General features: G+C 43.5%; 1 protein-coding gene across 1 annotated transcript in view; it reads left to right on the top strand.

The window, feature by feature from the left end:
- The first annotated feature begins 6251 nt into the window (after positions 1-6251).
- LOC132566930 (regulator of G-protein signaling 5-like) overlaps positions 6252-27691 on the top strand; it is a 34730-nt gene continuing 13290 nt past the window's right edge. Inside the window, exons 1-2 of the mRNA XM_060232451.1 lie at positions 6252-6453; positions 22460-22570. Of these exons, the coding sequence (XP_060088434.1) occupies positions 6410-6453; positions 22460-22570 (155 nt within the window). The 5' untranslated portion in view covers positions 6252-6409. The remainder of the gene's footprint in view (positions 6454-22459; positions 22571-27691) is intronic.

The following is a 27691-nucleotide window of genomic DNA, read 5'->3' as shown; positions in this document are numbered from 1 at the left end:
AGAGAGCACTGAGGTCAGCCAGGAAAAACCTGTTGACTATTCCCAGACCGAGAGAGGTGAAGTTGCAATGTACCCGCAATCGGGCCTTCTCCTCTATAGCTCCGAGCCTATGGAACCAACTTCCAGAGGAAATGCGGGCCCTGCGGGACCTTGAACAGTTCCGCAGGGCCTGCAAGACCTTCCTCTTCCGACTGGCTTTCGCTGATGAAAATGGAAATTGCTAAGGAAACCGCCATCATAAAAGCAAACATAAAGTAAACATAGCATTAGCACTTTTAATAATTTAATTTAATTTAATTTAATTTTAAAACTTAAGCAGATTTTTAATTAAATGTTCATGTTGTTTAACTGTAATTTTATCTATCTGTATAGCTGAACTTGAATTGTGTTGTTAGCCGCCCTGAGCCTGCTCCGGCGGGGAGGGCGGGATATAAATAAAATTTCGTTGTTGTTGTTGTTGTCAGCGTTGCCACAGGGACTTGGAGCCAGTGGTGCAAGTTCCTCAAAGGAACTCCATTTAGAATTGCCGCAGGGGCCTGATTCTAGTTGGGTCTGTGACATGGAAAGAAGGTAGTGCTCGTGCCTCCCCCAGCTAATTTCCTGATCCAGAATGAGGGAGGGGGGGCATTAGTTGCCTAGTGGGGGGGGCACATATGCAGTAAATTCATGGCCATAAAGCCCACTGACGGGCAAATAATGCTGTTGATATTGTTTTGGGTCAGGAAAAGCAGCTTGGGGAAGGCGGAAGCCCTTCCTTCCCTTGTACTGCAGTACTGACCAGAATCAGGCCCCTGTGGTGATTCTAAATGGAGTTCCCATGGGAAACTTGCAGCTATCCTTGACTGCCTGGCCCCTGTGGCAAGCCTGAGGAAGAAGCATTATGTAGTTTGGTCCTAAGACTCTCTTTACTTGAGAAACTCTGTTTTCAATCCTAAATAGCTATTTTTAGTTCATTTATACTCTGCCTTTCTCCACAGTGGGGACCCAAAGTGGCTTTTGCATTGTTCTCTATTTTGTCCTCATAAAAAGTCAGTGAGTTCCATTAGCCTAAGAGTGTGTGACTGGCGCAAGGTCACGCAGTGAGCTTCCATGGCAGAGTAGGCATTTGAACCTGCATCTCTCTTAACACTTTTGTTTGGTATTTTTGTGTGCGTGCATGCCTGGAGGTCATGGCGACTTCTGATGACCCCTGCTGGGGCATGGAGGACATTCAGAGAAGTGGCTTGATACAGCCTGTCTCTGCCTCCCACTCCTGGTATTTCAAGGAGGTCTCCCTTCCAAGTACTTGCCAGGGTTGGCCCTGCTTAGCTTCCGAAATCTAACAGGGTCGGGCTTACTTGGGCTATCCAGGTCAGGACCTAGTCTGACACTTTAAACCACTACACCAGATGGAAAAAACACTTTCTTGGGATTAAACCCCATTGAATAAAATGAGATTTGCTTTTGAGTAAGAGTTGCTCCTCAGTCCTTCCTTTGCTTCCCACCCCCCACCCCCAAGCTGGTTAGGAAGAGTAATAGTGATAAAGGTACAGGTGTCTTTTCACAAAATGTGTATTTTTCATCGGGGGCTTACTCAGGAGATATTTCAGGGAGGGATTATGTTCAAATATATGTAGTTTGGGTGGCATAGCTCTTTAAATTTTTTTTTAAAATTAATACTGAAAATTTCAGCATGTATAACATATAAAATACCTATAAAACAAAAGTGCGGGTCTAGCATGCAATACAGTACGATACAGTACATCATTTACCTTATCTCAAAACAGAGGAGAGTGTATCTTATAAAAAAAGACTAACATTACATATAAACCTACTTGCCAATTAACAATTAACAATTCCATTGTTTGAATCACATGCTAAACTATATCCTTGGGTTTTTTGGTAAGCAGTCAACTTCACTAGAATATTTATTTCCTTTACTTTCAGTAACCAATCCTGAAGATCAGGTGCATTAGATTGTTAGATGCCTAGCAAAAACCAATCTTTTAAAGGCAGATTTTTTAAAAAAGAGGGGCTGAAAGAGAAGCTGTACATGGGAAGGTGATGGTGTCCTAGTGTGGTTTAACTCATAAAAAATGAGAGAAAGATGACACAAGGTAACTTGTTTGTCAATCTGGAGTCAGAGCATGCTGATATGTCTGGGAAACTGACAGATAGCCAATGCCGTCTCTGAAGCGACAGCTGGATTTTTCATTACAAGGAGGCAGCAGAAAAGCATCCCGAGCTGCAAGAGTTCGTACAACAGAAGAACAGCCCGTCTTCAGGCACATGGAAGTATTTAGTCTGCCTGTAATTTACAACGTCATCTTTCATCTCTGCCCTAATTCACAAACAAGCACCGCTGAGTGTATTTCCTGCAGTCTCGTGAATTTGCTGAGAAACAATCTCTGCTCTATTCAGTGGAGCTTAATCTCAGAAAACGTGTTTGTAGGCGGCCTTATCAGTGCACTGGAGGGGATCTAAAACAGAGTGACCATGCCTTGCTCAAAGCCGTTTGAGCTTGGGTAGACAGTTTTGCCTCTGCTGCAAACTCATTCTGGCTCAACCCATATGGGGACCATAATACTGACATTATTATTTATGTTATAGTCCACCTTTCGCACTGAGACTCCGATTATGTAATGCAAGGATCCCCAGCCTTTTTGAGCCTGTGGGCACCTTTGGAATTCTGAAGTAGTGTGAACAGCACAGTCACTTTTGTGCGATGTCATATAAGGGATGCCACATGTGGCAATGTCGCCATGTCCCTCTACTCCTGGAAAGCTCCTTCCATCCCCTCTTAATATAAGAGCCACATAGAATAAACATCAGATGTTTGAGAGCTGCAAGACATGAACATCAGATGTTTGAGGGAAGGAAGGAAAGAAGATTGAGGAGAGGTGGAAAGAAAGCAACTTTAAATGCATTCTTGAAGCTGCCAGCTGGCTTGGCGAAGTGATTTAAAGCCAGCCAATGGGGTAGTAGGGCTTCGAGAGCCACACAATATGTGTAAAAGAGCCACATGTGGCTCATGAGCCGCAGTTTCGCCACCCCTGATCTAGGACCTGGCAAACCTATGTTACTGTGGCATGGATCCAGGTGGCCCAGTCAACCAAGTAAAAGTAGGGGGGCATCTATCAGGCTAAACTAAGTTGGAAGTAAGCATCCCACTCCCCATCAATGGCTACATTTGCTCCTCTGGCAGTAAAGCTGGATTCAGTATAATGCCTAAGCTTTTGACTGAATCAGTGAGGGTCAGCTGAATCCTATCAAAAACAAGGAGCATGCTGCCCTTCAAGATTTGGGGCGTTCTGACCAGTTACCTCTGTCTCGTCTGGATTAAGTTTCCATTTGTTCACTCTCAGCCATTTAACCACAGCAGTCAAATAGAAGAATTGAATTGTAGTGGCTCAAGATCTCAAATGCCTCCCCAGGAGATTTGGAAAGGGAGATATAGAGCATACAGCATACTGTCAGCAGACTGATGACGTTCAGCTCTAAAACTACAAATGATTTCTCCTAAGGGAGATATAACATAGAAATTGAATAGCATGGGAGATAAGACTATGCCCTGAAGAACCATGACAGGACAAATCCCACAATGATAACGGATCTCTAACAGCAACTCTTTGAGTCTTGCTTTGTAACCCTATGGCATTTGGCATTAATTGGCTTTTTTTTTTTTTAAATAATGTGGTTGCTTTTCACAAACCCCTGTCTGGGTTCACCATTGTTCAAAAGGCATCCGAGTTAGATAAAATGTCTTTCCAACAAAATAACCTTGATGAAAGGAAAAATGTCTTCAGCTGTATAAAATATTTCACATGTTCCAGGGCACACATTCTGCTGGGAACAGGATACTGCTGCTTTTGAGCTCAAAAGGATGAGACTCAAATTTGAATCTGAGATCTTCTTCATGCAAAGCAGATGCTGTGCCACTGATTCATGGCCACACACCAGTGGCTTTGGTCCCCTTCCCCACTGGACAGCTTTCTGAGGCTGAATCACTGCGCTGGCAAAGTGAGTGACGGCTGTACTTTTGTTCCTGCCCTGGGATGAATGTACACAATTCCAGCAGCAAAGCATCAACGAATAAGACAGGAATGCAAAATGGTGGTTGTTATTGATGGTTGCTGTCCCACATTTGCATGCTTGGTTTATTCCGATGGAAATATACACGAAGACAGAGAAAAATTATGGAAGATTCCATTGGAATGATGTGTTGTTTATCATTTTAAAACCGAATAAAGCCAGTAAGAATAGAATATTGGGTGTGTTGAAAAGAAAGCACGTGAAAAACTATACTGAGCAAGATAATGACGTGGGACAGGGCTCGTCACCCTTCTTCCCCACTTCTCCACCACACGTAACCTTGAGATAAACTTCTTGCTTCAAGGCTATTTTGAGGCATGCTGTATTCTACCATTTGTATCCTACCCTTCTTCTAAGGACCTCAGAACAGTATTTCTTTATTTATATTTTATTTATACTTCAGATTTATGAATCGCCCAGTTCCTGAATACACAAAGCTGTGGGTGATTTACCTCAATAAAAGAATACATAAATATATCATAATGACTAGTTAATATGCAAGCAATTTAACATTACAGAGTTAAAACTAATCCCCAGATGGCATTAATAGAATTATAGAGTTGGAAGGGACCTCCAGGGTCATCTAGTCCAACCCCCTGCACAATGCAAGAAATTCACAAATACCTCCCCCTAAGTTCACAGAAAGAGCCCAATGTCACAGAGAGATACGCTGCAGTACTGCAGTTTGAGCTTCTCTGCTCATGACCTGAGTTCGATCCCGGCAGAAGCTGGGTTCAGGTAGCCAGCTCGAGGTTGACTCAGCCTTCCATCCTTCCAAAGTCAGTAAAATGAGTACCCAGCTTGCTGGGGAGAAAGTGTAGATGACTGGGGAAGGCAATGGCAAACCATCCCGTAAAAAGTCTGCTGTGAAAGCAATGTTACCCCAGAGTCGGAAACAACTGGTGCTTACACAGGTACTACCTTTACCTTTTTAAGTTCACAGAATCAGCATTCTGTTTAAAAACTTCCAAAGGAGGAGAGCCCACCACCTCCTGAGGAAGCCTGCTCCACTGAGGAACTGCTCTGTTTGGAAATTCTTCCTAACGTTTAGCAGGAAACATTTTTGAGTAGAATAATAGAGTTAACCTTTACCCAGTTCTGAACCGTGTAGCCACCTCACATGCAAGATAAGGAGGAGGAGAGAAAGAAAAGGAAGAGGGGGCAGGAGGATGCCAGCCATGTTATTGCCAGTCGCTGCCCTCAACCAATAGCCTGGTGGAAGCGTAGATATGGTTGCCCCTTCCCTGGTATATATTTACAACAACCCTGTCATGTTAGCCAGGAGAGTGATTAACCAGGATCACCCAGTAAGCATCACAGCTGGACTGGCATTGTGATTTAAATTTCAGATCAATCCCAGTCCTTCTCTGAACACTGAGCCACATTGTCCCCACAGTGAGCAAATGGGACCATGAAAGTAGTCGCTGAGGGAGGGTATGTAAGGGCAGATGCTGATTGTTATGAACAAATATCCCTCAGAACTAGCATATTGGGGAGGTCAGTGGGCTTCGATGGGGGCACAGGAGGCAGGGAAGTTCCGTGCAACTAATGGGCATGCCTTCTGCTAGCAGAAGAGATTGCTGGGATCAAACCCAGTGTTACTTTAAAAATTATCTGTACATAACATGATCTTTGTTCCCTGTTTCCAGATGTGCCCAAGACAGGTACCCCTATTTTCCCCAGAAGTCTGTGTTTAATACTTAAAATTATGTGAGTTGCGACAAACCTGGAAGGATCCTGCTAATTTTGCCCACAGACGCCATAAATAATGGACAAGACTAGCCTGAAGCTGATAACCCTGCCTTAGGAATGCCAGCCTCCAGGTGGGTCCTGGGGATCCCCTAGAATTATAGCTCACCTCCAGACTACAGAGCTCAGTTCCCCTGGAGAAAATGGATGCTTTGGAGGGTGGACTCTGTGGCACTGCACTCCACTGTTTTCCCCAGGCTCCATCCCAAATTCCAGCAGTTTCCCAGCCTGGATTTGACAACACTACCCCGCCACCCTCACCACCAGTGGGTCCATTCTGAGATTCGTCTAGCCCATGTCAGTGAGGGGATGAGTCAACAGAAGCTGATTTGTACAACACACACACATCAGTGTGCGGGAAGGCCTCCTCAGTCTCTTCAGAAGGTCTCTGCCTGTCTGGCTATTGCTCCTCATCTCTGAAATACTAAGTTGGATGTGATTGGCCAAAGGGGCTGGCCAGAATTCAAGGCAGCCTCTTTATATATTACTGAAGAGAGGCAGGCAGCTTCAGACACAGAGCCACAGCCTTTCCCCCCACGCTGTCTGCTTGGCACCGAGGACAGGACATCGTCACCAACCAACCGGCAAAATGTGCAAAGGATTAGCTGCTTTGCCCCACACATGCCTGGAGAGGTGAGAAGAAGGGAAATGAATGGGGGTTGAAGGGCAGTATCACAGCAGTGGGCTCCGAAGGAGATGCAGCCAAAGGATACATGGAATGAGGGAATAGCCTGTGTATCCTGAGGGTTTAAGAAAAGACCCCTTGGAATGAATGGGAATTGGGCAAACGCAAAGATTCTATGAGGTTTGTACAGGAGAAATTCCTAGATTGTGTGCCTGGTGTTTCAGGTCTGGATGGTTTCAAACTTCATGGAAACAGGAGGAGAGACATTAACAGAGCATAATACTAAGCATATTTTCTCAGATGTCAGAGCATTGCTCAGCTAAGGGAAGTTTGCGTCGACGTAAGTGTTCCTAGGACTGCAATCTAACAGGGCGATCCTATGCAGGGTTATTTAATGGGAGGGAGGGGAGTTTGAACCCAGGTGTCCCAGATTTCAGTCTAACATTTTAACTGCTACACCAAGATGGGTTTCCACCACAAACTACTTGTTCAAAGATGGGTTCCACCCCCCTCCTGTGAAATTTATCCCTGATCTTGGAAGGAAAAAAAAAGTATTTAAAAGGCAAAGTGAAGGGGGTAAGGAGGAGGGATAAGCTTTAAATCATCCTCACCATACCACTTCATATGGAAACAGCAACAATTCCTCACGTAGTTCTGCCATCAGCGCGTGCCCCTCAGTTGCAGCGTAGTTGTTAAGGGCAGAGGACTCTAATCTGGAGAACTGGGTTTTGATTCCCCACTCCTCTACATGCAGCTGCTAATGTGACCTTGTTGGTCTGTCATACTTCTCACAGAGCTGTTCTCTCAGAGTTCTCTTAACCCCCACCTACCTCACAGGTTATCTGTTGTGGGGAGAGAAAGGGAAGGAGGTTGTAAGCTGCTCTGAGTCTCCTTTGGGTAGAGAAGAGCAGAGTATAAAACAGCTGCTTTTCTTTAGCGGCTGCTCTCTCAGCTCTGTTTATTTATTTAAAACATTTATTTGCTGCTTTTGAAACTCACGGTGACTTGCAATATAAATAAAACATAAATAACACAAGAAGAACACTATTATAAAACTCATAAAAGTTACAATTTAAAAAATTTAATTAGGACTGCCAACAACAAACGCTAAGGGTGTTTTCGCACTCACGTTTTACTGGCGCCACGACCCTCCTGACGCCGGCGAATCTGCATGGATTTCGCACCCAGAAGCGCCGGCTACTTCCGTCGCTAAGCCAGCGCAAACGTTTTCCTGCATCTTTGCGATTTCCGTTTGCGCTGGCTTAGCGACGGAAGTAGCCGGCGCTTCTGGGTGCGCCGGCGCTTCTGGTGCGAAATCCATGCAGATTCGCCGGCGTCAGGAGGGTCGTGGCGCCAGTAAAACGTGAGTGCGAAAACGGCCTAAGTCAATCACGATGCAGTCCCAAATTTATTATTTTTATTTTATTTGATGGGATTTGTATCCTGCACATCCCGCCAAGGCAGGCTCAGGGTGGGTTACAGGCAAAAATATATTACAGGATCATAATAAAAGCATAAGAATCACAATGTGTAAATAAAACTGTCTTCAGCTGCCTCCTGTAGATAACAATGAGGGGACCAAGGAGATTGCTCCATAACTGTGGAGCTGCCATGGAAAAAGCTCTCTCTTGTGTACCCACCAAATGAGTGTGTTTAATTGGTCAGAATGGCATCTCGCCATGATCTTCCACAAGAGAATAAAGTAGCACCCTGAGGGATGTGCAAGCTGTGTGGGATCTAACGCACTAGTAGAGAAACAGTCTTGTCAGAGGGATGCAGTTGGAGAGAATGGTCATATGAAAGCATCATTGGGAACCGTGTTGCATTTGAAAACTTTTTTCTAAAAGTAGAACAAACCATTTTGCATTCTAAACCACTGCTTACCAGCTATATGTAGCTCTGTTCACTGTACTGGATTCCTCGTCTGAAGAAGTGTGCATGATTTGTTGGTCTTAAAGGTGCTACTTGACTCCTACTTTGCTCTACTGCTTCAGATCAACACAGCTGCCCACCTGGATCTATCTAAAGAGAAGGAAAGGGTAGTGATACTCAGGTCAATAGTTGAGAAGTGAGAATGAATTGCATAGCAACCTAAATACTTTGCAACCTAAATGCTTTGTGGCAAAATGATTAGAACACTAGTCTATGATCTGGGAGAGCCCAGTTCAAATCCCTTGCTCTGCCATGGAGCTTGCTGGATGACCTCAAGCTGCTTATTCTCTCTCATAGAGCTTTTTTTGTATCAGGAACTCCTTTGCATATTAGGCTACACCCCCATGATGTAGCCAATCCTCCAAGAGCTTACTGTAGGCCCTGTACGAAGAGCCCTGTAAGCTCGTGGAGGATTGACTACATCAGCCTAATATGCAAAGGAGTTCCTGCTCTCTCATCCTAACCCACCTCACAGGGCTGGTGTGAGGATAATATGGAAGAGCACAGAACAATGTCCTGAGCTCCTTGAAGCAAAGTGGGATAAATTTGCCCTAAATGAATAAAACAGATAATTATGAAAAGACTTTTATAGGTAGTCAAGATGACTAACCCCCAGAAGTCCTAGCTGAAAACAAAGGCCAACCTCTTTGCCTTGAGAAGGCAAAACAAACAGGTGTCTGATGTTTCTCTGTCTGCTTCAGCGTCCAAACGGTCTCTTTCTGGGATGTGGCACCACTATTCAAACGCCAGACAGCCAAACCTTAAATGCATACGAGAGATGAAGACTTCCATAAATCACACAGGAAGCTTCTTTTAAGTCATCTTAATACCACGCAAGTTTGTTTTAAGGGTTACTGAGATAAAGTGCAGGAAACATTTTTGAGATCCAAAAAGCTCTATAAAGATGTTAAAGGATTATTATTTAACACAGTGGTCCCCCCGACCCCTCTGTGAGGAAGTCTATCAGTAATAGTTTGGAGGAGAAGTTAATTGAATAAGGGCTTCTGTTTTGCATTGTTGTTGGAAGGAAGAGGATTACGGTAGATTCAGCTGAAGTGGTGGGAAAAAATGCTTGCCAGTTTATTTGCACAATCCCTGCTTTGGCTTTGTCAGGCTTTCAAACTGCTGATGCATATTTGGATGGATTTCTGAACCAGCACGCATACTTTTCAGGATTTGCTGGGTAAAAAATAGGAACATTTGTTTTTCTAGTGCACAAGTGGTGTGGCATAGGCCTGTTAGATACAGGTTTGCTACCTCATCAAGGCTTCTATTTGCCTGTAAATGGCAAACTGTGAAATCCACACAACTTCACACAACTTCAAGTAGGGGACACCCAAAGAAGGGATAGGGGGCTTAGCCTTTTATTCCTCACTTTGCAATCAAAACTGGACTTCCTTCCTGTGCTGTGGTTATCATTTTAAAGAAGAGTTGGTTTTTATACCCCATGACTTTTCTCTACCTTAGGAAGTCTCAAAGCAGCTTCCAATCTCCTTCCCTTTCTCTCCCCACAGCAGATGCCTTATGAGGTAGTTAGGGCTGAGGGAGTTCTGAGAGAACCGTGACTGGCCCAAGATCACCTAGCTGGATTCACGTGGAGGAGTGGTGAATCAAACCCAACCCCCCAGATTAGAAGAAGAAGAAGAAGGAGAGATTGGATTTATACCCTGCCCTTCACTACCTGAAGGAGTCTTAGAGCAGCTTACAATCTCCTTTCCCTTCCCCACAACAGTCCCCCTGTGAGGTAGGTGGGGGCTGAGCCGTAGAATGGGGGCTTGAGTAGAACAGCTTCTGACAGAGTTATGACTGACCCAAGGTCATTCCAGCAGGTACATGTGGAGGAGTGGGGAATCAAACCTGGTTCTCCCAAATAAGAGTCCACTCACTTAACCGCTACACCAAACTGGATTAGAGTTTGCTACCACTATACCACTAAACCAACTCTTCTTAAGGAGAAAAAAGAAGTATCCTTAACAAACCCATCTTTCCCCCCTTTAAAATGCTACAACTGGCTCCAGGAGCCTGATCTTTATGAGCAAAACTGAACAGAGGTAAAAGGCTGAATCTCCTCTCTTTGCAACTCTCAACTGAAGCAGAGTGGCATAGGATTGCCAACTCCCAACTGGAAAATGCCTAGAGCTTTGGGAGGTAGAACCTACAAGGGGCAGGGTTTGGGGAGGAGAGGGACTCCAGTGAGGCATAATGCCATAAAGAGTCGCCTTCCAAAGGAGCCACTTTCTCGAAGGGAACTTGTCATCTGGACATCAGCTACAATCCTGGAAGATCTCCAGACCTATAGTTGCCAACGCCTGCTTGGTAACTACCTGAGGATCTGGGACTGGGAGTGAAACCTACAAAAGCCAGTGTTTGGGTATGGGAGGGACCTCAGCACAGTATAATGCCATAGAATACTTGCTCCCAATCAACCATTTTCTCCAGAGGAACTGATCTCTGTTGTTTGGAGATTTGTTGTAATTCTGGGAGATCCCCAGTGGCATGTGCATTCTATTTGCCTTTTACAGACCTCGAGGAAAGAGGTGGTCCAAATGACTGCTTCTGGTTGGCCGTAGAACTAGGATCAAGGATTAATGCTTCCCAGAGCCAGTTCTGTTCCTTCCCTTGCCTAAGCTCCAGCTCTCTGTTAACCCACTGGTGCTGGCCCTTCATTCCAGCTTCACCAGCAATATGCAATCTTTGTAAGTCCCTGGTGAGGCTGTAATGAGAGAAAGCTTAAGTGGTGGTGGTAGTGGAGATAAGTTTTATAACTCATTGGCCATGACAGCAGAAGCACTCTGATGAAATTACAGGATAGAATCAACAAAAACAGGGCCCTAAACACAAATACATACGTGGCAAACACCTCTCTATCCAAGTGCAAAACCAGATGGGATGGAAGGATCAGTGTGTCTTCTCTATGCATCCATCTGTTCTTGCATAAGGCACCAGGGTCTATTTTTTTAAAGACAGAAGTGGAGCTTGCAGGTAAAGAGGCACTAAAAACTCTCCTCTTCCTTGTGTTACCTCATTGTGCTCAACTGCTTTAAATATGGTTTCCAGGTCCTACCTTGCAGCTTATAGGCAGGGTGGGGTGGGGTGGATCCTGGACCCTGTCTGGGAGTCTTCTGCTGTGCACGCTTTGTACACATGGTGTTGCTGATGTCACAAGCAACGCTCTAGGTTTTGAGGGTAGCAGCCTCTATGATTTCTTTTGCTACAAAACCAGTTTGCCCAAAATCCAGAGTGTCATCATGCAGTGTTGGTGACATGATGAGGTCCCTTTCGAGTGGCATCATTGCATCAGGGATGTAGTATGACGATGTCCCTATTTGGGGGTGGTGTTTCTCTTGCCGGCCAGCTGCGGCTGGTGGATTGGAGCCCTGAAGACTGGGGGATCCCCTGGCAGGACCAAGGGTCTGGCAACCTTTACCTCTATGTTATGTACAAAACACACTCTCACATATACACAATTAAATGTATTTGAGTTCCCTTGGTATGTCTAGTTTGACCTTAAGCCTGTTTTTCCTTCAAAGGATTAGGTTAGCTTTACTAAAAATCTTGTTATCACAAGAACACAAATGCTTCTTTCATAAGTGGCAAATAGTAACCTCACAAGTCCTAACATTAAAGAGCAAAGAAAAGCTCTTGAACTCTTTGTCTTAATGCCCTGCTATGTCCAGACTGCCTGGAATGTTACAACAAATAGAGCATAAATGCTGACTCTTACAAGTTCTGCTTTGTGGGTATATTGATACTGCAGTCTGGGAAAAACAAAAATTATCCATCCATACATCAGTGGACAGGATCTAACTACTTTAGCTGCTTATAAATTAGGATATTACCACAAGGTTTATACCCAGGGCTTTTTTTGAGTGGGAACTCACAGGAACGCAGTTCCAGCTGGCTTGGCGTCAGAGGGTATGACCTAATATGTAAATGAGTTCCTGCTGGGCTTTGTGAAACAATGGTAGCATCAGGAGATGTGGCCTAATATGCAAATGAGTTCCTGCTGAGGGTTTTCTACAAAAAAGCCCTGTTTATACGAAGGTATTTGGATTTCTTAAACATACATGTTTGTAGTGTACAGTGTAAACCAAGAGCACAAATTCAATCTGTGTAAATACCTGGAGGTATGTTCCCTTTCTTCAGTGTCTTCTAATATATATAAATTTTAAAAAACAAGCATTTCTTTCCTGCCATCTCCTTGCCCTCAGGTTTCTTACTGAATTAAAAATAACTCCTTTAAAAAAAAAGGCTTACAAGCAATGTTCCCTCTAAGTTGCCGAGTCTTGTAAGCAAAAATTCTCCTTTGTGAGCTACTGGTATTAAAGCTGTGAGTTACTGGCATTAAAATTGTGAGTTAAATTATTGTGCTCTGGGCTCGTTTTTCCTGAGCCAAGACAGAAACGTATGAGCTGGAGGTTAAAAAACTGTGAGCTAGCTCATTCTAACTCAGTTTAGAGAGGACACTGCTTACAAGGCTCTTTTTTATAAGCTCTTGGAGGATTGGCTCCATCAGGGGTGTGTGGTCTAATATTCAAAGGAGTTCCTGCAAGAATTCCACCTCTGAGTTGCACCATTTCCCAGCTTTAGACATGGCAATTAGTTTGGGAAAGAGCTGCTAGGGAGGCTGCTGCTCGGTCTCTGTACCTTCAATAACCCAGAGTTTTCCCTTTTCCTTCCCATCTAATTCACTGTATCATTATAAGGCATGCAGGGTCATGACCAGGGTATTTTGTCATCTCAAGCAAGGTATACCCATTCCCTCCCAGGGAGGGTTCCCAACTTCCAGGTGGCACCTGGAGATCTCCTGCAATTACATTTGATTTCCAGAAGATCAAGGTCAGTTTCCCTTGAGAAAATCATTTGGAGGGTGGACTTTATGGAGTTACACCCTCACTGAGATTCTTCCCCTCTCAAAATTAGGGCTTTTTTTGTAGCAGGGACTCCTTTGCATATTAGGCTACACCCCCAGTGGCGGACTGGCCAGGGTGTCAGCTTGCCCGATGGCAAGTGGGCCCCTCTTAAACAATAGGCAGTATGTTAAAAATGTTAATGACGCTTTTAGTAGATTGAAAATATAATAGAAGTTCCATTATTATTATTGTAATGCCACTAAAATTTACATTGTGTTTAGGGTTGCCAGCTTCCAGGTGGGGCCTGGGGATCTCCCACTTTTAGAACTGATTTCCAGCTGGCAGAAATCAACTCCCCTGGAGAAAATGCAATCTGTATTTACATTTAGTATCTATTGTATATTGCCAATGTTATGTACAATACATGTACACTGTAATTACTAATATATATATATTTATTTCGCAAAAGTTTTAATTGTACCTTTCTTCCACATGTATTTTTTGAAAATTTTATTTATTTCTTACAAAAATTAAATGATAGCCTTATAGTTGTGGGTGGGCCCCCTATGTCTCCTGGCAACCAATATTTTTAGACCCAGTTTGCTACTGTACACCCTCCTGATGTAGCCAGTCCTCCAAGAGCTTACAGTAAATTCTTGGAGGACTGGCTACATCAGGGGGGTGTAACCTAATATGCAAAGGAGTTCCTGCTCCAAAAAAAGCCCTGCCCAAATCCCTGCCCTCCCCAGGCTCCACCCCCAAATCTCCAGATATTTCTCAACTCAGAGCACATAACCGTACTCCTGGGTTATAAGAACCCAGACCAAAGGATCAGACCAAAGGCCCACCTAGTCCAGCTTTCTGTTCATACAGTAGCCAACCAGCTACCTCTAGGAAGCTCGCCAGTAGGATGACTGCAACAGCATCCTCTTAGCCCTGCTTCCCTGCAACTGATATGAAAGGCATGTGAATTTCCTGCTTACAGGGGGTTGGACTAGATGAGCCTGGAGGTCCCTTCCAACTCTACTATTCCTCTGGCACTGGAGCAGATATCCCTCATGATTAGTACCCATGGCTAGTCCAGACCTCCATGAATTTGTCCACTCCTCTTTTAAAGCCAAGTTGCATAAATTAACCATATACAGTGCAGAGAAATACTTCCTTTTGTCTATCCTGAATCTCCCACCCTTCAGCTTTAGTGGGTGACTCCAGGTTCCAGTATTACAGGAGAGGAAGAAAAGCTCCTTCTTGAGTACTTGAGCCTCCTGGAGATATTTATTCCCACCTGCAATACTGGTGTCCAGGTGTGAGCTGGTACATCAGCACCTTCCTCATTTATGCCACCCCAAGCAGTTTCTTGGCTGTAGAACTAGCCCTCACAAGGGCATCTCAAGCCAGGACGCTTGGTCCCTGGGCCCCAGCACTTTATCTTCTGTATGACCAAGGAAATGTGGAGTAGACTGACACGAAGGTGGGATCTCGCTTAGAACTGCATTCCTGTGCTTTTGGGTCTTTAATATTTGCACAGGAGGGGAACTGTTTTGGAAAAATCTTTTAAGGAGATTTAGGACTCTGGCTTTAATACTGCCTTTACTAAAACCTAGCAGCATGACTAGCCCAGCTTCCCCAAGCTCACTGGAGCTTGGGAGCTAAGAAGGGTCAACCATGATGAGTACTTGGATGGGAGACCACCAAGGAAGATTGGGGCTGCCATGGGGAGGAAGGCAATTGTGGAACCGTCTTCGCATGTCTCTTGCCTGGAATGCTCGGTGAATTGGGTTGCTACCATTCATTATGAGTCGCACGGCTTTTTTTGTAGCAGGAACTCCTTTGCATATTAGGCCACACACACCTGATGTAGCCAATCCTCCAAGAGCTTACAGGGCTCTTACTACAGGGCCTACTGTAAGCTCCAGGAGGATTAGCTACATCAGGGGTATGTGGCCTAATATGCAAAGGAGTTTCTGTTACAAAAAAAGCCCTGATGAGTCTTTTGTGACTCAATGCTTTTGCTTTCTCCTCCTCCTCCATATCAGACCTTTTAAATAGGAGGAGGAGAAAGCAAAAGCTCAGATCTCTTGACTTGTGTTTTTAAAGGGAGGGGGTTCAACTGCAGCTGTGAAAGAGGCAGATTTTCCCATCACACTGTTTCTACTGCAGATCTGTGCCCCCACCCATTGCAATATGCCCTACACAGAAGTGTTGAACTCATTTGTTATGAGGGCCAGATCTTTACCTTGTTGGGCAGTGGTGACGATGGCGTGTTCAGAGATTTTTTTCATAAAATGTAATGCCAGGTAGGAGAGATATAAACTTTATAAAGGACACAGACAAACACACAGCCTAATCCACCTCACTGGCTTGTTGAGCCTCAGCCAACAGAAGGAAGAGAGGCTTGGCTCAGTAGCTCTGCTGTGGAATTGAGAGAGCCTGGCAAAGCTAGCTGTCCTTCCCCCACTTCCTCCCCAAGGGAGGAGCTTTGCTCTGTAGCTCCTGGGCGATTGAGCAAGCCTGGCAAAGCAAGTTGTGATGCAGAAAGAAGCAAGAGAGGGAGAAGGAAGCAGATGACAGTGAGTTGCTTGTGGGCCTGATTTGGCCCCCTGGGCCGCATGTTTGACACCTCTGCTCTATGAAGTACATTAATGGTTACCTTCTATTTCTCCTTATGGGGTAAATAGTATTTGGGGGAGAGGGAAGGGTTAACCTTCCTCTTTCAGTACTAAGGCCCTGATCCAAGCACCACTCTCATAGTTTCTTCCATCTTTGGCCCTTGAGATTTGTGGTTGAGTTGCCATCCTAGGGTCAAGTTTGTAACTCTGCCCAGTACACCACATTGGCTCACCTCTGTTTAGGGACCATGTTATGACAGAGCCCTTTAATTCCCAAGGTGTCTGACTATCCTTTCTCCAAGGATTATTCAGCCACCTAACAGAGTGATTTCCTGGGTTCCAATCAGGGCTTCCACAGTGTGGGTATAATAAGAACATAAGAACATAAGAGAAGCCATGTTGGATCAGGCCAACGGCCCATCAAGTCCAACACTCTGTCACACAGCGGCAAAAAATTTTATATACACGCATACACTGTGGCTAATAGCCACTGATGGACCTGTGCTCCATATATTTATCTAAACCCTTCTTGAAGGTGGCTATACTTGTGGCCGCCACCACCTCCTGTGGCAGTGAATTCCACATGTTAATCACCCTTTGGGTGAAGAAGTACTTCCTTTTATCCGTTTTAACCTGTCTGCTCAGCAATTTCATCGAATGCCCACGAGTTCTTGTATTATGAGAAAGGGAGAAAAGTACTTCTTTCTCTACTTTCTCCATCCCATGCATTATCTTGTAAACCTCTATCATGTCACCCCGCAGTCGACGTTTCTCCAAGCTAAAGAGTCCCAAGCGTTTCAACCTTTCTTCATAGGGAGAGTGCTCCAGCCCTTTAATCATTCTAGTTGCCCTTCTCTGGACTTTCTCCAATGCTATAATATCCTTTTTGAGGTGCGGCGACCAGAACTGCACACAGTACTCCAAATGAGACCGCACCATCGATTTATACAGGGGCATTATGATACTGGCTGATTTGTTTTCAATTCCCTTCCTAATAATTCCCAGCATGGCGTTGGCCTTTTTTATTGCAGACGCACACTGTCTTGACATTTTCAGTGAGTTATCTACCACAACCCCAAGATAGAAGCCAGCTGTGCAATCTACTTGGCTGGCTTCTTGGGAATCCCCAGGAAAACATTCTAGTCTTCTCACACACTTTTGCTGTATCCACAATTGCTATGCTACTAACAGTAAGACCATAGTCTGGCTTCATTGTTATTATTTCTAATTAGTTTGCAAAGCTTATATTGTGTCAAGTGATTCATTGCAGAGGAGCTGTGCTTTTGCAAGGAGATGTCATTGAGGAACTACCTCTTTCATAACTCATCTTACGTAACAACAGCCAAGGAGGGAAGGTGACATATAGCCCAGTCTCATCAAGCCCTGGAAACTAAGCAGGGTTACTACTTGGATGGGAGACCACCAAGGCAGACTCTATAGAGGAAGGCAATGCCAAGCTCCCTCTGCTTTTCACTTGCCTGGAGAGCCTCTTGTGGTTGCCAGAAGTCAGTGGTGACGATGGCATGTTCAGAGCTTTTTTTCTTTTTCTATAAAAAGCCCAACGTGAACTAATTTGCATATTAGGCCACACACCCCTGATACCACCATTTTTTGTAGAAAAAGCCCAGCAGTAACTCATTTGCATATTAGGCCACACCCCCAGGCACCAAGCCAGCCGGAATAGTGTTCCTGCTCAAAAAAAGCCCCGGGCATGTTATGTGCAGAGCAAGAGATGAAGCTGCTTTTTACTGAGTCAGGCTCAAGGTCTGTCCAGGTCAGTATTGTCAACTCAGATTGAAAGCAGCCCTCCAGCGACTCTTCACGTCACCTGCCAGCTTTTAAATCTGTCCCTTAAATAACAGTTGCATCTGAAGCAAATCGCCAGGCTATTCACCTCCCTGCCATTTACATATTATTTGTTTATTGAAAATATTTCTATCCATTTGGGTTGCCTGCTCCAGGTTGCTAAATTCCTGGAGATGTTGGGAGTGGAGCCAACAGAGGGTGAGGTTTGGAGAGAGGAGGGATTTCAGCTGTGTATAACGCCCATAGAGTCCACCCTCCAAAGCAGTCATTTTCTCCACGGGAACTGATCTCTGTCACCTGGAGATAAGGTATAATTCCAGGAGATCTACAGGCCCTACCTGGAGGGTAGCAGCCCTACAATCCATGCTATGAAACAGGTTCAACCGCCCACATTAAGCTTCAATTAAAGAATTAAAGAGGGCCTGGTGTGACCTTGTCCATGGGGTTGCAAAGAGTCAGACTCAACTGTGTGACTGAACAACAAAAAAAGAATCCTACCTACCAGTCAATCCCATTTTTTTCCTTTGTCTGATTTAAGATAATCAAGGGTGAAACAAGGGCCTCCCACATGGAAAGCGGGTGCTCTAAGGCTGAGCCACCACCTCAGCGCTATAATATTGTTTGGAAACCTCAGTGAAAGGGGGAAATGTTTTAAACGAAGCCAGTAAGCAAATACATACCTTCAAAGCATTAAGATCCCAAAGTGTGAGGAACAGAAATTAACATGTTCTCTTAGATCTTTACCATTAAAAGAGGCAGAGAGAACAGATCTGAGCACAGGCTCACACGTTCTTGCTTTCTTATAGCCTGGGACTATGCATCTGGATGTGTCCTTTTTACAAATTGCCTAACAGGATTTTTTTTTTCCAGCAAGCGGGGGGGCGGACATCTTTTTCTAGCCAGATAAATAAAATCTGAGAATTTTCAAGGAGGAATAAATGGAGCTGGAAATAGAGATGCCAGCCTCCAGATGCGATCTGGGGATTCCCCAGAATTACAGCTCATCTCCAAACAATAGGGATTAGGTTCCTCTGGAGAAAATGGATGCTTTGAAGGGTGAACTCTATGGCTTTTTACCCCACTGAGGTTCCTGTCCTCCCCAGGCTCCATCCCCAAATCCCCAGGAGTTTCCCAACCTGGAGCTGGCAGCCCTACTGCTGTATCCCGTTCCGTTGGCCAAGAACAACCTGGCAACCTCAGATGTGTGGGGTGGGTTGTTTGTGCCAATCCCTAGTTTTAGAAATAGTTCAAGGTTAAGCCTGTGTCTAGCCTTTACCAGCTGGGATTGCCAATTCCAGTTTGGGAAATTCCTGGAGATTTGGGGGCAGTGCCTAGGGAGAGAACGGTCCGGAAGGTTGAGGGAGTGGAGATGTGATGCCATAGAGTGTGGCCTTTAAGGGTATCACGTTCTCTGGGGAACAGTCCTCTGTAACCTGGAGATCCACTGGAATCTCAGGAGAACTCTGGGGCCCACCTGGAGGTTGAGAACAAATTTGTATTTCACAAGACACTCCTTTTCCATATGAGCAGTCCCTTTGCAGAGAACACTAGCACAGTAGCGAAAAGATTTTATTGTCTCCCTGGGAACAAAGGTTTAATTATCCTTGTGAAGACTCTACTAGTAGTTTTTCTCTTGATGTTCAGAGGACGGATCTGAGAACCTCCCACAGTGAAGCAAAAATAGTCAGAGAAGCATTTTTTTTAAGGACAATAAATTCCTATTATTGTCTGCTAAAATACCACAATCCTGTTGGCTTGAAGTCTTTTGTTGCTGTTTGTCTCTGTCTTCCAAGATGAAAACGAGATTCTTTCTCATATAAGGGAGGGGGGAGGTGCAGTTTGGCTCCGCTATTCCTGTACAATTAGAATTTGAATCTTCTCCTTACCCCAGAGACACCTCGGTCAAAAGAGAGCATGGGGATTTAGCCACCCTTTGGCCTATAAAAAAGGCCTTTTCCCAGGTCAAGTGAATGGATTTCTTGGAACCACTGATTATAGCAATGGCCTAAGCAGCTGCTGCTGTACGGATGAGTAAGGCTTTGGCTCCCGGGCCCCAAAAGTCAAGAACACAACGGTCAGTCTTGAGAACTGTGTGACTTCCTGTATATGAAAGGGGAGAAAAAGGGAAAGACTTGAGGAGAGGGCTAGTGACTAATGGGGGAGACTTTTCAAAGGGTCTTTAATATATTACATTCTTTGAAATTCCTAGAGAAGACAAATCAAAAACCCTTCTTTTTCTGACAAGGATGTGTTAGAACTTCCTTGCAAACATAAAGAAAATGTCTCCCCCCCCTCACCCATAGATGGGAGGAATATATCCATGTGGAAGTAGGAATTTTTCCTCACAGCACATACCTAATAGCAAATCTTTGTTATAGAGTCAGGGTAGGTAAACAGAGTCCTTGTGTACAGAGGAAGTACATTTCTAAGCAACAAATGCTGGGGACAGACAAAACTTCCATTCTTTTCTTACAGGGTTGCCAGCCTCCCAGTGGCATCTGGAGGTCCCCTACTATTTCAGTTGACTTCCAGACAACCAAGAACAGTTCCCCTGGAGCAAATGGCTGCTTTGGAGGGTGGACTCTATGGAATTATACCCTGCTGAGGTCCCTCCTCTCCCAAACAACACTGTCCCCAGCCTCCACCTCGAAAATCTCCAGGTTTTTCCCAACCTAGAGCTGGCAAAAGAACATAAGAGAAGCCATGTTGAATCAGGCCAATGGCTCATCCAGTCCAACACTCTGTGTCACACAGTGGCCAATACACACACACACACACACAATGTGTCTAATAGCCACTGATGGACCTCTGCTCCATATTTTTATCTAACCCACTCTTGAAGCTGGCTATGCTTGTAGCCACCACCACCTCCTGTGGCAGTGAATTCCACATGTTAATCACACTTTGGGTGAAGAAGTACTTCCTTTTATCCGTTTTAACCTGACTGCTCAGCAATTTCATCAAATACCCACGATTTCTTGTATTGTGAGAAAGGGAGAAAAGTATATGGAGCGAAAAATACGGTACTTCTTTCTCTATTTTCTCCATCCCATGCATAATCTTGTAAACCTCTATCATGTCACCCCGCAGTCGACGTTTCTCCAAGCTAAAGAGCCCCAAGCATTTTAACCTTTCTTCATAGGGAAAGTGTTCCAAACCTTTTATCATTCTAGTTGCTCTTTTCTGGACTTTTTGCAATGCTATAATATCCTTTTTGAGGTGCAGTGACCAGAATTGTACACAGTATTCCAAATGAGATCGCACCATCGATTTATACAGGGGCATTATGATACTGGCTGATTTGTTTTCAATTCCCTTCCTAATAATTCCCAGCATGGCGTTGGCCTTTTTTATTGCAGACGCACACTGTCTTGACATTTTCAGTGAGTTATCTACCACGACCCCAAGATCTCTCTCTTGGTCAGTCCCTTGAGGGTACATACTTTTAGTTTGCTGATACTTCATAATATCTTTTTGGTTTTTTGGCTTAATTTACGTATGTTACATTAGGTTTGATTTATTTAACCATATTCTTATACTACGTGAATCTGGTTTTTATGGTTTAATAGATGTCTTTGGCGTCTTTCTGGTGGAATTATGGGCTATAAATGCTTTAACTAGATACAGAAATAAATTATTGTTAGTAAGACTGGTTTTTATTGTGTGTGAATGAAGGAATTTCTTCACCTAGTATTTTTAGCATTTGGGGATTGTCACACATACACATATAATGTTTCTAGTTTTCAGGCATTTTTGTGGCTTGACTAAACCATTGTGACCGAAGGGATTTTTTAAAATGTTGTATTTATGTTATGGTTGCCAACTTCACAGCTAGCCTCTGTAGCTGTGCCTTATTACATTATTGCAAAAGAACATTAGGAGCAGACTGGAAAGGGAAATTACTGTTATTACAAAGTTATTACAAAACTCAGAACAATGCCCCCCCAAGGACTTAACAAGGATATTGGTTTATTATCTCATTACATATGCTAAACTAATTCAATCCTTACCTATGTATTCTCACTAAAAAGGGCTAAACATCCTCTGTATTTTAGTATATTTCTTTTTTGGAATAGTATGTTGGAATAGTGAATGTAATGTAATGCAATGACTATTGGAATGTGTTTCTCTGACATAACACTGCACCTCACCTCGAAGGAAGGGATGCTCTTAGCTAACTCCATGCTCGAGAGGAGATGAATGGAGTATAACAACAGAGTCCCATTACTCTGAACATGCCAAAAAAGGCTTGTCTGATGAAATACTCTGAACAATTAAGAAGGATACTTTTACACATGAGTCTCCTGTTGTGAAATATTTATTGCTCCATTTCCCTAGAAATTAAATCCAAACATATTGTAACCTATAATCTTAGTTTATAATTGCTGTCTAATCTTTGCATATGTCAAAAATATTTTTGTTAAGTTATTTGCTAATTTGCTGTTCACCAATGAGGAGGCCTCTGCCTGTATATATACCTTGAATAAACTTTTGGTGGTCTTAATGGGCTCAAAATTTGTTCTATAAAATAAAAAGGAAGGTGGTACATAAATTACATGATTTTGTCCCACCAAAGATGGGGGGAGGAAGGTTGGTGAAGACTGTGTGGTGAGGGACAAGGTCTTTTTTGGAACCAGAATAAAATAAACTCAAGGGAAATATTTCAAAGTTGTCTCAGCAGAGGTACTGATTATTTATGAGGCAGGAAACGGAAACGTTCTGCTTAGATATTCAAATAAGTATAGCTCAAAAGGTGTATTTTTCTCAACCCAGCTATTAGTAAACCACACTTAAAATGTTTTCTCTCCCTCCAGGGCCAAGGAGATCAAGAGCAAGTTGGGCACACTCCTCCAGAAGCCCGAATCTGCTATTGACCTGATCATCCCTTACCCGGAGAAACCGGAGAAGCCAGCAAAGGCTCAGAAGTAAGAATGCAGCCATTGACTTTTTAAAGATATATATTTGAAGTAGTTACTTGCAACAAGCACTAAGGCCCAGTTGACTGTTCTTCCTTTTGAAGGCCTTTTAAGGAAGTCACTAGTAAGATATGCACTTCAGTATATTCCCATGGCAATAAACTTGTCTATCTATAATCTTTGTGGTTGTAAATCTTGCCTTCTCTGTGACAGATATGCATGAATTAATTGTACTTCCTGACAGATGAAGCTGCTTTATACTGAGTCAGACTATTGGTTCAGCCAGATCAAGGTTGTCTTCACTGATGGGCAAAAACTCCTATGCAGAGTATTGTCTTTTTCAACACTGCCTACTTGAAATTAGATTTTATGGAGGCCTTCAGCCATGGTGATTGAAGGGAACCTCTGCCTTCAGGGGCAGCAAATACCTGAATACCAGTGCTAGAGGAAACATCTGGGAAAACCTTGGCTTCTGCACCCTGTTAGTTGTTCCTCCAGGGACTATAGACTTTAATGGATTTAGAACAGGGGTGTCAAACGTGTGGCCGGTTGGCTGGACCAAGCCCCCAGAAGGCTCCAATCAGGCCCTTGAGCAACTCACCGTCATTTGTTAAATAAACAGAATATTACAAGACTGCTATCTTTTAAGCATGTTTTATTTTATGTTTTTAAAAAATCTTTAATTGTGTTGTCCTTTATAAAGTTTATATCTCCACTACCTGGCATTACATTTTATGGCACACCTGGCCCGGCCCAACAAGGTCTCATTTATGTCAGATCTGGCCCTCGTAACAAATTAGTTTGATACCCCTTATTTAAAAGGAAGTACCTTTGTCTAGGATTGCATGGTACAAAGTATAGGTACCATTTCTGCATTCTGATTTCACTGGTTTTCTATGCAGGCCTGTGCTGGCCACTTACCTATGCATACAGACTAGGAAGCACAGCTGGTTACCTGAGGGTACATGTTTGTTCCCCTTAAGTATGGTTTGTGATCAGGCCTCAGGTTGCTGTCATTTTACTGGTCTTGCACCTATGTCTTTAGTAGCGGCTTGTGGAAGAATAGCAGCTGAAGCTGTTTTTGGCGTGGAGACAGAGATGTGGAAACAAAGCATAAGTGATTAACCTTTCTTGTGTTAGACTACTGTAGACCCAGCAAAGAAAACATGGCATATTGTTATGCTTCTCCCAAGGATCTCAGGGCAACACAGATGATTATTTCCCTCCCATTTTGTTCATACAGCAACTTCTGAGATAATTTAGCTTGAGGGAGAGAGAGAGCATGGCTTGAATCTATAAATCTCCTTGCTCTAAAACCATCATTCCAGCCACCGTATCACACTGGCTCTGAAGGTTTTTGCTCACATCCATTTCCACATGTGCCAAGCAGAGGTTGTATGTGTGTGTTATAATCCCATCCTGTCCCACTGGTGGATTAATGCAGAAATTAACAGACTGTTAAACTGAGCATTGAATCTGGAAATTAAATATCTCAATGATCCATGAGGGAGTTAAGTTCATTTTACAAAAAGGGGAGGGGAACAAAAATATTTGTTCAATTGATTTTATGATTTTCAGTGCTTATCACGGGATTCTTGGCTCAAAAATTTGACCATAGAGCTCCACTCCTGAGTAAAATTGCAGAAAGGGTTTATAAAAGAAGAAACTCATAAGATGCATGGGGGAGAGGAGAGAGACAGCAGCAGCGCATGAAAGCAACTGCAGGGAAACAAATTGCTGCCGAATATTCGAGAGGACAGTTCCACCTGTGCTCATCTTGGACCCCTTGCAAAGTGCTGTGGTCTGCTGATCTAATCACTGTCATTTATATCTGTGAGAAAACAGTCCCCTCTCTGTCCTGGAGGCAAATTAGTTCCAGGAATTGGAACAGAGCAAACACCAGCAGCATCTGATTCTCTGAAGGGAAAAGGAAGGGGGGGCTCATTGTGTGAGGGGGGTGTCTTAGCTGGGCTTTATTGTCCTCGAATCTGTTTCCAATTATATTTTGAGAAGGCTTTGCTTTGCAGAGAGGTCGATCTGGAGATTGCCTTATGACTAGCACAGCTGTTATTAGCTGTGTTTTACCAACCATTAGATGGATATTGCCCTATTCCTTTTGACAGCTATTAGGGACAAATTAGGATGAGCAGTTCTGAGTGAGGCAACAGTTCTTCTTGTAGCAAGGGAAACAGTCGCCTCACATCGTCTGATGCTGGCTGGGAAGGGTTTTTTTCCACCAGACCTGCTGGAGTGATTTATTCTGTGGAGGGAGATCATATCTGAGACTACAGTTTCTCTTGATATAAGCAAGGCTGTATGTACTCTTTGGAACAGTTGTACTAATTGCAGCATCCGGCTTTTAGCAAACTGAAAATATCTGCCAGAATCGTCTGCGGTTTCATAATTTATTCTTCTGGGTTTTTTTGTAATTTGTTCTTCATTTTGCAAGTCATGCAGAAATAGGGTTGCCAACTTCTAGGTGTTAAGCAACCAAGCGAGAAACATGGATATGAATGATGAAAGTAAAAAAAAAGAAAGCAAATGCCTCAGTGTAAACCAAACCTCGATAGCAAATTAGAAAAAAACTTTCTATATTCTGCAAATTATTCCACAATATTAAAGAACGATTTCAAAAACAACACCCTTCTACCATAATATTGCAAAAAGAGATGCAGAAAATTCAAATCAGACCAGAACAGAAAACCCAATCATGTGCATTCAGGATGTCGACAAAACTCTCTCAGTAGATAACTGTCCTCTGCTCCAGAAATTGTAGATTAATTTCCCAGTCCCAAACTGCCAACTCTATATGGAGAGGCAGATTTCTATACCTCAGGAGTATCATTCCAGAAAAGTAGCTTTGTAAGTCTTTTGCAGCAAAAATAAATAGTCTAATAAGATTTTTTTCTAGTGTAAACTTTTGTGGACTAAAGTTCACGGTTTTATTTTGGTCAGCTCAAGTCTCTAATCCACAAACGTTTACAGTAGAATAAAGTCAGTCTTTAAGGTGTCATAGGACTCCTTTCAGTTTTCTAAAGATACTGAGGCTGAGTGCCCAGGGTAAAAATAATTAAAAGTAATGTGAATAACTATATAGGCAATTGAACAAAACAGTAGACAAGTGTACCTTTAAGACCAACTAAGTTTTATACAGAATGTAAGCTTTCGTATGCTCTTAAGCAGACTTCATCAGACAAAATGGGAATGGCAAGCAGCAATTCTTAATATAAGTGGGCAGTGAGCTGGTATGTTGAATCATGGGAATGTTTTTACCAGATTTAATGACTCACAAATAGGAATCTGTGTTTGTTAGTGTTAGAACAAAGCAGAGCTGAAAAAACACTGGAAGGTGATAAAAAGCAGACTACTGTTGTAGGTGCGAAGTGCCATAAATCTAGGTAACATTCTGGCTTTGTTAGTTTAAATCAAGGGCATGGTTTCTCAAGAGGTTAGAACATCCTTTATAGTTTGCCATTAGAAAAAAAGGAAGACATTAAAATACAGTAGAGGATGGGTTAGTATATGCAATAAGACAGACAGCCAATATCCCCCATTTGAGTATGTCAATACAAAAACAAAACCCCCAAATATTCTGATACACTGTTCTAAAAGAGAAATAATATAAGTTAGCCATTAGAAAAACAGGATGCATTAAAGTATAGTGGAAGGTGGCTTAGTATATGTAATGAGACAAACAGCCCACATCCCTCATTTGAGCATGTCAACACAAAAAAACATTATTCTGATACACTGTTCTAAAAGAGAAATACATTGGAACACTGAGGATGCACAGCCAGGCCTCAGATTCAGTGGGAGCTCACAGGAGCAGAGCTCCTGAACCTTTCTGAGAGTTCCACTCCTCCTTCTGAGAGTTCCACCTCCTTGTCCATTGAATATATGTGCAGCTGCATAAGCTCCACCACCTATATTTCTACAAAATGACCCCTGTGCACAGCTATACTCAGTGAGAGTTGGTTTAGCATATGTAATGAGATAAAAAACCAATATCCCTGTTCAGTCCCGGGAAGGTGTTTGTTCCAAGTTTCATGATAATTTGTAATTCAGCAATTTCTCTCTCCATTCTGCTCTTGAAGTTCCTTTTGCAGAAAAACAGCTACTTTGAGGTCACTCACTGAATGCTTAGGAAGGTTTAAGTGTTCTCCAACAGGTTTCTCAGTTCTGTAATTCCTGATGTCAGATTTGTGTCCATTTATTGAAACCCCATCCTGGACCCCTGAAAATCTTCCTCTGCAAAGGGCCATACTGTTGTTATTTTAAAGACTGATGGTCCTTTTCTTGGTGGTCTTCAAAACAACATTGAAGAGTATGTTTTAGAAATGGGAAATAGAGTCTGAAAGTTAGTAACAAGACAAAGATTTAGGATCACCCTCCCCCACCCTTATTCCCTTGGAAGTGTAACTCCGTTTGCAGAAAGGATGGCTAACATTTGAGACCTGGAACTTTTCATCTTAGGACACAACCAGATGATACATATGACATGAGTTGGGTTGGGGATCCCCTGATCTGACTTGCAGTCACAACGAACATCAGAGAACTGAAATTCACAAGTGCTCCACTGCTCCAGGCCTGATTTGCCTCGAAGGTGTGGCATGGGGGAAGGACAGCCTTCAGTCTCTCCTGTTATGTCATTTTCCTAAACTGAAATGGCCTGATTGCCTTGTTGTGGTAGATGCTACACGCTGCAGTCAGTACACGTAGAGCCCCATAGCAGGAAGAACAAGCCCTCTTTGTGGCTGTTTCAACTCAGGAAAATGGGAAGGAAGTCTGAAGCTCCTCCTCCCCATATCCCACTCCTGAACTGAATCAGGCCCTGGCACATTTTGGGAACATTAGGTCCCCAGTGTTGTGTGGAACTGCAGGCTAAGGCCCACAACTTGAGGACTCCAAGCCAACTTGTGTCATACATGTCACCTAGTTCAGCCCTTATTCAGGTACCAACTAGATCATCTCTTGATAGGAAACTGTAGGAAAGTGAAGCAGGCTGCACTGCTTCTGACATCCTTTTTCATTCTGGACTTGGAAGGGGCTTTGTAGGCCATCTTGTCCAGTCTCTGCTCAGTGCTGGAAATTCAAAGCCAGGGTAATTCCAACAGATGGCAGTCTAGCTTC

Source organism: Heteronotia binoei, chromosome 2 (assembly GCF_032191835.1).
Source record: "Heteronotia binoei isolate CCM8104 ecotype False Entrance Well chromosome 2, APGP_CSIRO_Hbin_v1, whole genome shotgun sequence".
NCBI classification, from domain to species: Eukaryota; Metazoa; Chordata; class Lepidosauria; order Squamata; family Gekkonidae; genus Heteronotia; species Heteronotia binoei.
Note: the sequence above shows the minus strand (reverse complement) of the source record. Positions and strands in the feature narration are given on the sequence as shown.